The 11,686-nt window shown below is 39.9% G+C and overlaps 1 protein-coding gene across 5 annotated transcripts in view; it reads left to right on the top strand.

Moving 5' to 3' along the window:
• Nucleotides 1-567: 567 nt before the first annotated feature.
• Nucleotides 568-11,686, top strand: part of LOC118358184 (nuclear receptor subfamily 5 group A member 2-like) — a 28,898-nt gene continuing 17,779 nt past the window's right edge. Inside the window, exons 1-4 of one of the 5 annotated variants that reach the window (XM_035735720.2) lie at nt 615-779; nt 2,780-2,898; nt 3,000-3,141; nt 7,376-8,034. In XM_035735720.2, the coding sequence (XP_035591613.1) occupies nt 758-779; nt 2,780-2,898; nt 3,000-3,141; nt 7,376-8,034 (942 nt within the window). In that variant the 5' untranslated portion in view covers nt 615-757. Of the gene's footprint in view, nt 780-2,779; nt 2,899-2,986; nt 3,142-7,375; nt 8,035-11,686 lie in introns of all 5 variants that reach the window. The other 4 variants (XM_035735721.2, XM_035735719.2, XM_035735723.2 and 1 more) reach the window with 4 other exon arrangements.

The following is an 11,686-nucleotide window of genomic DNA, read 5'->3' as shown; positions in this document are numbered from 1 at the left end:
AGGTAATTATCATTCCTGATTTTATAAATGTACAATGTTTGGTTAAACCACTAAGTTCAAGTTCTCCCTTGGAGTTTATCCTCGGGAATTGTAGATAGATGGTAGTGGTTCAGATGATTATGTGTGCCTCGATGGTCACCGAGGGGCTTGCATTACACAATGCATTGACCTACTGTCATTAGATTTCTGAAGTATATTAATTACATATTTTCTACAATTGTAATGCGATTCCGTATTGTCTTTGTCATAGCCAAAGTATGGCAGTTTCACAGTAAGAAAACATTAATAATTACATTACCTGATGGAACTGCCACACACAGTGCTCAATGATAGACAATACAATATGGATTGTTTGAAATATGTCCATTTTGTGGCATATATGATACTGATGAGGTTGAGGACTGATAGCCCCGTACGATACACTGTGTCTGTATGTGTGCATCTCATTTATTATATTGCTTGGATTGTGAGAAAGGGGCGCATCATCGTATCCGTGGTCGTCACATGACATGTCGATGACCAATAAGAACTTTAGTAACTTTTTTGCTATTTAATAAAGAAGGAAGAGCAAAGACAAAGCTGGAAATGACTGCAGTTATTCGTGGAGATCCCCATTTTCCTAAATCATCTGTTTTTAGGCTAAGTATTTGTTTTGTATATTCGGATTTTATAGGCTATCTAAAGTGGCCAAAGCTTTGCAGCATCTTATTTAAGGTTTTATTATCGTCGACGTCTGGCCTACCTCATAGGCAATTAAATGTTGGGAGAAAAGGCACAAGGTAAGTCGAATAATCCGCTAGTTGAATCTGTACAATTGTCTTAAACTTTGGATATGGCAACATTAACTTTGTAAACTCACAGAAACGCTTATGCACTATTTCATACATATAGCAATATGCCTCTAATGTTTTGTTGTAGCAAGCCCATTTCTATTAGCCTATTTAAAGTCATTAAGAATGAGATAGACCACAATTTTAATAAAGAAATTCTGTCTGCACTTCCCATATTTGTGGCTAGGCCGTAAAGCATAATGCATCCTGACAAATATGATATAAACCTTGCAAAAGCCTTCAGTAGGCAATCTGGGAAATAAGCTGTTCAAAAGAACGTATCCTTGAACACTTTTATGTTTTGTTTGTTTGGCTTCTTCATGTCTCAGTAAGAAAAATAAGAAAAGTATTACGCTAGCTACCTAGTTTGGCGCATTTGAAATAAAAGTGGTACAAAATTAAATGCTTCCTCTCCACATCTGACCTTGACGTATAGAGTAGGCTAATATATTTGCATAATTGCCAGAACGTCAAATAGAGTCCGTGTGAATCAGTGAATCTAATTTAATTCTACAAAATAGCTTATACCCGAACAAAATAATTAAGCCTACTTATCGAATATAACCTAATCTTCCTATTTTGTAATGAATTATTATTTAAAAAATAGTTAATAGACTAACGCTCCTTGTTGAAATGTATTGTTGAAACAGCCTTGAAATATAATTAAGTCATATGCAAAGGGCCTGCGTTTCCTTTTATAAATCTACCTAGCATATATCTAAGGCCTGTTGATGTGAAAGTATACGTCTATCATTTGATGCGTAGGCTATAGACCTACTAATTTCTTGTAAAAACAATATTGCTGTTCACATCAATATGGCCTAATTTAGTCAACATAATTAAAATAACGAAAACTAAAACGACTGATGATTATGAGAGAGTAATATCAATAACAACAAAAGCATGAATAATAACAACAGTAATTGTAATAACGATCGATATAGCCTAACAATGCTACATAATGTTAATATAAATATGATTACTATTAATCATCATGCTAATACGATTAATAAGAAAATAATACTAATAATAGGCCTACTAACAATATTAATAGTAATGGCTAATATCACCTTCGGTCATCCTCTGTTCCTATTTTGATGGTTCACGGCATTCTCCTTCAGATTTAACATCTCTAACCGTTTATTATGTTGCAAGAAAGAGTACACCGTACCGCTTTGGTTGTTTCCGAAAAATAGGTGGTCGCATCCACTGATCAATGACCAATCTCCCAATAGAAGAGCCTTGAGTACAGCACCTGTATCGAAGGCTATGCGTGCGAGGTTTATACAGACAGAAGACTACTGAAGCTGAAGCGCGCGTGGCGGTGTTGTGTGTTTGGATTATACAACGCAGTTATTCTATCCTGGTTTGGGGCGTTTCATGTATGCGTCTTATATTTGGTGTCTTTTGGGCTCAATGAATCTGTCTAATCATGTGCCTGTTTAATTTTAGGATGTTTGTTACCCCTAATAGACGTAACATAAAAATAAAATTCAATTGGATTTGTATAAACGATTAATATAACAATGGTATGTATGCTCGCATACAGTATGGAATCATCGGTCTTATTTTTGTGAAATAGATCAGCTCTCATTATTAAAATGCGAATATCACTAGATCAACTATTTATCATGTTCAATGTGGAAATCAATAAACTTCTGCATTCTTCGCCTATGTACATTATGATTTGTCAACCCATATTAAGATCATAATTATTATTAGCCAAACTTGTTTTTGTTAGGTTTTTAGGACTATTGGAATTACGTTTGATTTAAAACATACATTTTTGTCACAACTGCTATGAATCCTGCAATTTCGTCCTGCATTTTACAATGTGTCATGGGCAGTAAATGCATTCGATTAAGAAACGGTACATTATTTGAATTAATTGATTAATGACATCCCTGCGTCACCGTTTTTCTTGACACTTGATTTTATTCGCTAACTAGGCGTCCCTTTGAAAGTAATGGACTACACCTATGATGCCGATTTGGAAGAATTGTGTCCTGTTTGTGGAGATAAGGTCTCAGGATACCACTATGGACTCCTTACATGTGAAAGTTGTAAGGTATTTTCATTTGGAATTACTCATGATTTAAAATGTCCTTTTCCCCCCCTTGTGTTTGTGGGTATTGTGGCCCGTCAACCTAATGTAGATATTTTCTCCAGGGCTTCTTCAAGAGGACAGTCCAGAATAATAAGAGGTACACTTGTGCAGAAAACCAGGAGTGTAAAATAGACAAAACACAGCGGAAGAGATGTCCCTTCTGCCGATTCCAGAAATGCCTCAATGTTGGCATGAGATTAGAAGGTATGGTTCTCCTCATCATTTTACCCCTTAATTTGACGTTATCAGTGAGAGCATTTCAACATTATTGTCCAGAAGAAATATGCCCTTTATGTTGTGGCATATTTTTCCATGTGCAAATCAAATTTTATAACTGTAGATCTATTTGCATTTTTAAAAATAATTTGCTATTCATCTAAAATATGTACATTTCTTCTTTATGGTCAGTAGGCCTACACTAAAAATAAAAGGTATCTGGAGCATCCTAGGGGTTCTTCAAATTGAAACTGTGGGGAACCCCCCCTATAAGTTCTTCCAAGAACCCCATTTAATGGATCCTCAAATAACCTTTTGGGGTACATTTCTGAACTACCCCCCCTTCCCTATTATTATTATTAATAATATGCATAACAATAACACACTTTTTTGTTGTCAGTGTTTATTTTGATTTTAGTGGCAAAGCAGAATAAAAAAAAATCAAATATGACGTAAACTCAGAGCAGAGCCCCCAGTTCAATGGGCATATCCTCTGGAGTGTTGATGTTAATGTGTTGATGTTCTCTGTATCTATTGCCAGACTGATTTTACAGTGAATGGTGATCGAACAGGTTTCCTGTTATATTCATCACAGGTGTAGGGAGAGTGAAGTCTGTGAATCCAAAAAATAGTAATTACACAGATGATTAACAGAATATGCACACGACAGTATGCACCTTGCCCTATTTGGTAAAAGACCAAGTCCACATTATGGCAATAACAGCTCAAATAAGCAAAGATAAATGACAGTCCATCATTACTTAAAGACATGAAGGTCAGTCAATACAGAACATTTCAAGAACTTTGAAAGTTTCTAGAAGTGCAGTCGCAAAAACCATCAATGGCTATGATGAAACTGGTTCTCATGAGGACTGACACAGGACTGGAAAACCCAGTGTTACCTCTGCTGCAGAGGATAAGTTCATTAGAGTTACAAGCCTCTGAAATTTGCATCCAAAATAAATGCTTCACAGAGTTCAAGTAACAGACACATCTCAACATGTTCAGAGGAGACTTGTGTGAATCAGGCCTTCATGGTCGAATTGCTGCAAAGAAACCACTACTGAAGGGCACCAATGAGAAGAAGATGTTTATGAATTGTTCAGCAGTCTAAAGGCTTGGGGTAGAAGCTGTTGAGGAACCTTTTGGTCCTAGACTTGAGGCTCCAGTACCTGTGATTTATTTAGAATTCAAGGCACACTTAACCAGCATGGCTACCACAGCATTCTGCAGCGATATGCCATCCCATCTGGTTTGGCCTCAGTGGGACGATCATTTATTTTTCAACAGGACAATGACCCAACACAAGGGCTATTTTACCAAGAAGGAGAGTGATGGATTGCTGCATCAGATGACATGGCCTCCACAATCCCCCAATCTCAAACAATTTGAGATTGTTTGGGATGAGTCATATCGCAGAGTGATGGAAAAGCAGCCAACAAGTGCTCAGCATATGTGGGAACTCCTTCAAGACTGTTGGAAAAGCATTCCAGGTGAAGCTGGTTGAGAGAATGCCAGGTGTTCAAAAACTTTTGACCGGTAGTGTATGCCTCCTCTGTATACCTGCAGACACAGACACAAAATTGAGCAGTTCAGTCATCCGCACCCAATACAGCCAGCCTTCAAATTATTCCTATAGCATACAGTTGAAGTCGGAAGTTAACATACACTTAGGTTGAAGTCATTAGAACTTGTTTTTCAAACACTCCCCAAATGTCTTGTTAATTAACAAACTATAGTTTTGGCAAATCGGTTAGGACATCTACTTTGTGCATGACACAAATAATCTTTCCAACAATTGTTTACAGACAGATTATTTCACTTATAATTCACTGTATCATAATTCCAGTGGGTCAGAAATTTACATACACTAAATTGACTGTGCCTTTAAACAGCTTGGAAAATCCCAGAAAATGATGTCAATGCGTTTGAAGCTTCTGATAGGCTAATTGACATAATTTGAGTGAATTGGAGGTGTACCTGTGGATGTATTTCAAGGCCTACCTTCAAACTCAGTGCCTCTTTGCTTGATATCATGGGAAAATCAAAAGAAATCAGCCAAGATCTCAGAAAAAAAGCCAGACTACGGTTTGCAACTGCACATGAGGACAAAGATCATACTTTTTGGAGAAAAGTCCTCCGGTCTGATGAAACAAAAATAGAACTGTTTGGCCATAATGACCATCGTTATGTTTGGAGGGAAAAGGGGGAAGCGTGCAAGCCGAAGAACACCATCCCAACTGTGAAGCACGGGAGTGGCAGCATCATGTTGTGGGGGTGCTTTGCTGCAGGAAGGACTGGTGCACTTCACAAAATAGATGGCATCATGAGGAGGAAGATTATGTGGATATATAGAAGCAACATCTCAAGACATCAGTCAGGAAGTTAAAGCTTGGTGGCAAATGGATCTTCCAAATGGACAATGACCCCAAGCATACTTCCAAAGTTGTGGCAAAATGGCTTAAGGACAACAAAGTCAAGGTATTGGAGTGGCTATTACAAAGCCCTGACCTATAGAAAATCTGTGGGCAGAACTGAAAAAGCATGTGTGAGCAAGGAGGCCTACAAACCTGACTCAGTTACACCAGCTCTGTCAGGAGGAATGGGCCAAAATTCACCCAACTTATTGTGGGAAGCTTGTGGAAGGCTACCCGAACCATTTGACCCAAGTGAAACAATGTATAGGCAATGCTACCAAATACTAATTGAGTGTATGTAAACTTCTGTCCCACTGGGAATGTGATGAAAGAAATAAAAGCTGGAATAAATAATTCTCTCAACTATTATTGTGACATTTCACATTCTTAAAATAAATTGGTGATCCTAACTGACCTACGACACTGAATTTTTACTAGGATTAAATGTCAGGAATTGTGAAAAACTGGGTTTAAATGTATTTGGATAAGGTGTATGTAAACTTCTGACTTCAACTCTACATATTCTTACCCCTGTTGATTGATTTCCTTTGAATTGTGTCCATTTTCTGTTTTACAAAGATTTGCACAAATATGAAAGATAGATGGTATCATCATGAAATAATATCAATATAGATCATATAAGGGACATATAAGGGACAAACCTTAAATTAAGGAGATCTTTACATTTTTCAGTAAAGTGCCTGCACCTGCTGTCCTTTCACATTCAAATGTTTCAGTTTGGCAGTTAGGTTCATGCAAGAAACCCCACCAACTAAGGAGGTTCCTCCATGAACCCCACCTCCAATGGGGTTCTTGGAAGAACCTTTTGGGGGCAATTTTCAGTGTCAAGAATCCAAAGTTTCTTCAAAGAACTTTGAGGATATTAGAAGAACCCTTGTTGAACACCTACATTTTAGAGTATAGAATGGATTTTATAGCCTGTCTTAGCAATCAGTTGCATCTGGATTGTCAAATGTTTGTGCAAAAGTTGTTGTGGTAGCTTTGCATTAGGGACAGACAACATACAGACTAGAGTGTCCATGTGGTTTTGTGAGGGGATAGAGCATGCAAAAGATGACGGTGGCCAGAGCGCCGATTTCACCAGTGATTCCCAGGCATGTGATGCGAGAAAGCACCTGTTTCCGTGGAGAAATGACACATTGTTGACTTGCTGATAAAACTCTGGGCTTCTCGCTGATGGTTTTAAGCATTTTATTTACATCAACAAGCTTAGTGTTACGTAACGTCAAAGGCATTAGCTTATGTTGTGTATAGTAAATTGTGTAGTAGAATAAAGGAGAATGGGTCACACTTTCAACAAACTATCTGTTGATGAGCAACTGCTTGCTACAGTTAGGGTTAAGGTTAGGGTAAGGTTTCGAATAAGGGTAAGGGTTACGTTTAGGGTTTGGAAAAGGGTTAAGGTTAGGGTTACAGCTAGGGTTAGTAGATAGTTAGCTGAAATGCTACTGATACTGTAGTCTATCCAAATAAAGTGTTACCGGAGTATGATACCCTGGCGGTTGTTTTACATTGCTTTTTCAAAAAATGTGTTCAGGAAACTGCCAAACATTCCTGACTAAATTAGGATATTTTCCTGTGCACTTGTTATGGCTGTATTTTCAATGATAGACGTTTGACTGAGTTTCTCTTTATAAGGACTTACATAAGGAGTTATTTTACATGAATGACATTTTTCCTTGATATCTTTCTGGCTAAAGGAGCCTAGTAACAAATGGCATATAAGAGATCCACTGTTGTCGATAGCGGTTCTGTTTCTCAACGTGATGTCTCTTCTTTGACAGCGGTGCGTGCAGACCGCATGCGTGGGGGCAGGAATAAGTTTGGCCCCATGTACAAGCGGGACAGAGCCATGAAGCAGCAGAAGAAGGCTTTGATCCGTTCCACGGGCTTCAAGCTGGATTCTGCTCCTCCACAGCTCTCGCCTGTACAGACTAACTATGGCTTCACCGGCACCCTGCACAGCCTCCCATCCCTCCCCAAAGGCCTTATGCCCTCCATCCCAGCCTCCATCAACCCCACAGACTACGAGGCCAGCCTCTACGGACCCCCCTCCCTGGGGGTGGCCATGCAACCCCATGGGCCCCTGCCCACCCAGTACCAGTACACAGCATTCCCCAGCAGGGCCATCAAGTCTGAGTACCCTGACCCCTACACAAGCTCCCCAGAGTCTCTGGTGGGGTACCCCTTACCGGACGGATACCCCTCCGGTGGCTCCCCGCAGCTTCCCAGCCAGCCCCCGCTCGTGCTGGAGCTGCTGCGCTGCGACCCAGATGAGATGCAGGTGCAGAGTAAGATCATGGCCTTCTTGCAGCAGGAGCAGAGTGGCCGGGGCCGGCAGGAAAAGCTCAGCACCTTCAGCCTCATGTGTCGCATGGCCGACCAGACTCTGTTCTCCATAGTGGAGTGGGCCAGGAGCTGCATCTTCTTCAAGGACCTCAAGGTAAGCTCCCAGGCTCCAGTCCACAGGGAAACAATAGGCGAGAGATGCACATTGAGAAATTATCCTTATAATCATGATCGCATTATCATATCTTATCATTGTAATGATCGTACTTCATAGATAAGCAATATCAAGAATATTCAACAAAAAATGATAGAGGTAGAGCTTTATCTTTTGATTACCTGATGTTCTTTCTAAAATGTTGCACCCGTACACAGATATTGGCAGTAAAGAATGAAGGCCTGTGTAAAATGATCTATTTATTATGACAGATAGCTGTCATTGTTTCTGTGTCTCCTTGTTCCTGGTGGAGGCACTCAAACAGCAGCAGTTAAAGAGGTGACGCCATAACCCATTCTGTTTCCCTTTGGGTAATGATTTGAGATGCATCACTGTCCAAGCCAGATAGGCCTTGTACTTTAATTCCCTTTGTCAACTGAATGGTGCATTTGAGTTGTGCCATACGGTACAGCACAAGTTATGGCCCCAGTCAAATGTTACTCCCGGCCCCAAAGGAGAAAGACATCAATACTGTTGTTGGACACTGTGGTGGCTGACCTGGATATGTTACAAAATACTTTTCTATTTACATTTTTTTTTAGAGCGGTTCACCTGCATTGGTATCAGAAGTCTGATGGCACTACGTTGTGATAAGAGCATCTGCTAAATTAAGTAAATATAAATTAAAAAATGACAATTGCAAAGCATGCTGAGAATTATTCTAACGAGCTCCGCCCGACACAAGGCCATTAATAATACCCAGTGTGCTTTGCAGTTAATTTTGGGATGTGTATTTTCATGTATACATTTACATTTTGATCATTTGGTAGACACTCTTATCCAGAGTGACTTACAGTGCGTTCAACTAAGGTAGATAAACAACAACATATCTTGCTATCAGTTATAGCAAGTAAAACGTTTCGGTATCAGTTACTGAGAATATTGTTGTTGTTTTGGGCCAGGTACTTGCAAATTCAATTCTGTACTTTAAAATAGAAAATACATGTATTTTAATTAAATGCATTTGAAAATATAAGTATTTTGTAGTCTATGTTGATACATTGATCTTAATGGTATTTTGTAATTGTATTTTGTACTTTTTGCCCATCCATAATGAATGCTGACCAGTGCTATTGCTCAATGGTCACTGTGCTAATTGTTCATGATGTCTTCAGCCAGAGAATGGTTTGCGACGGGAACTTACTAATGGATTGTTTGTTCTTGTAGCACCAGATCTGAATTGAAGCGTACATTTAGAAGCAACTTTTTGCCACGTTATTGTTATTTCTCTCTCAGTCTTGTCTTCGTGACAGTGAGTCCATTGTGTGGATTATCTGATGGGCCACACTCCCTGAATGAGAAAGGAACATGGTACAGTGCTTTCAGAAAGCATTCATATCCCTTAACATATTTCACACATTGTTGTGTTACAGCCTGAAATCAAAATGGATTAAATATTTTTTTAAATCCTCACCCATTTACACACAAAACCCCATAATGACAAAAACATTTTTTAATAAAAAAATTTTTGCAAATGTATTGAAAATGTAATACAGAAATGTCTATTTTACATAAGTATTCACACCCCTGAGCCAATACTTTTTACAAACACCTTTGCCGGCGATTATAGCTTTGAGTCATAGGTATGTCTGTATCAGCTTTGGATTTTCTCCCATTTCTCCCATTCTTCCGTTCTCAAGCTCTGTTAAGTTAGATGGGGAGCGTCAGTGAACAGCAATCTTCAAGTCTTTCCACAGATTGTCATTGGGATTCAAGCCTGGGCTTGGGTTTGGCCACTCAAGGGCTTTCACATTCTTGTTCTGAAGCCAGTCCAGCGTTACTTTGGCTGTATGCTTGGGGTCATTGTCCTGTTGGAACATAAATCTTCTCCCCAGTCTAAGGTCGTTTTCACTCTGAAGCAGGTTCTCATCAAGGATTGGCCTGTATTTGGCTCCATTCATTATTCCCTCGATCCTTACCAGTTTCCCAGTCCCTGCCGCTGAAAAGCATCTCCACAGCATGATGCTACCATCACCATGTTTCACGGAAGGGATGATGTTAAATGGGTGATGAGCTGTGCCTGGTTTTCTCCAGACATAGCGCTTTGCATTCAGGCCAAATATCTATTTTTATCTCATCAAACCACAGAATCTATTGCTTCAAGCTCTGAGTCTTTCACGTGCCTTTTTTTTATTAAACTCCAGGTGTGCTGTCATGTGACTTTTTCTCGGGAGTGGCTTCAAGGAACTATGTAGTTCTTTCAGAGTGGTCATTGGGATCTTGGTCACCTCCCTGACCACGGTCCATCTTGCCCGGTTGCTCAGTTTGGTCGGACGGCCAGCTCTAGGCAGTCTGGGTAGTTCCATACTTTTTCAATTTCCCAATGATGGAGATGACTGTGCTCTTGGAAACTTTTGACACTCTAGAAATGGTTTGATACCCTTCATCAGATATATGCCGCATCACAATTCAATGGTATAGTTTCTGCTCTGACACACTGTCAACTGTGGGACCTTATATATACAGGTGTGTTTCTTTTTAAATAATGTCCAAACAATTGAAAAGGCCACAGGTGAACTCCAGTCAAGTTGTAGTGACATCTCAAGGATGATCAAAGGAAATTGGATGCACCTGAGGTCAATTTAGAGTGTCATAGCAAAGTGGTTTGAATACTTACGTAAATGATACCCCATTAGACTCAAAAATACCCAAGACAACTCAAAGCTATAATCACCACCAAAGGTGCTTCTACAAATGAGCAAAAATGTCTAAAAACACGTTTTCACTTTGTCATTATGGGGTATTGTGTGTAGATGGGTGAGAACAAAATCTATTTAATCCATTTTGAATTCAGGCTGTAGCACTACATTATGTGAAATGAGTCAAGGGGTATGAATACTTTCTGAAGGCACTGTATCTTTGTATAGGCTGTGTCAGAGGGATACACACATGGGCCCGTGACCCATCACTTGAGGCTTTCAACTGGGTTATTTTAAGGCTGGTAGGCCTATATGCCTCTGAGGACCCATGTTCTGATGTAGTGATCAGTGGTCAGGAGTTACTGCAGTATCATCAGTACTATGGTGTAAGACCTGACTGGGGAGGAGAATTCTGCCCCCGGACTCACAATGGTCTGAGACATAACATCAATGATAGTAATGGGGCTTTTGTTTTGAAATAATATCAGATTAAATGGTCATCATATCTGATTTTATAAAATGTTATGTAATCTCATCTAGCTATGGGATTATGCTTATGGAAAATGTGAGAGCCTGTGTGTATCTGTGTGTATGTGAGTGTGTGTGTGTGAAATGTTGTATCTGTTTCCTCCTTGAGAGAAAGTACAGTAGGTTGCTGTGCCCTTCAGCTTCCTCCCCATGACCCCCCTGATGAATCAAGACGTTTTGTGTTGGTCCTGTAGCTCCAACCGGGAGCAAGATTGGACTTCTCCTCTGGACAGATATATAGTTTCATTCAAGTGGTAGTAATTCTGTCATCCCCGTGCCAGATGAATGTGTGTCCGGGTGCGGGACAACGCTATTAGGGGGCTACAGCAACACTCTGTGTGTCACCAGCTGCAGAGCTGCAGAATTACTGACTGAGGCGTCCTTCGGCTCCCAGAGTCATATGTACTAGCAGTGAGGAGTGTCCA

The sequence above is a fragment of the Oncorhynchus keta genome, chromosome 25, assembly GCF_023373465.1.
Source record: "Oncorhynchus keta strain PuntledgeMale-10-30-2019 chromosome 25, Oket_V2, whole genome shotgun sequence".
Taxonomy (NCBI): domain Eukaryota; kingdom Metazoa; phylum Chordata; class Actinopteri; order Salmoniformes; family Salmonidae; genus Oncorhynchus; species Oncorhynchus keta.
This window is presented reverse-complemented; position numbering and strand designations above follow the sequence as displayed.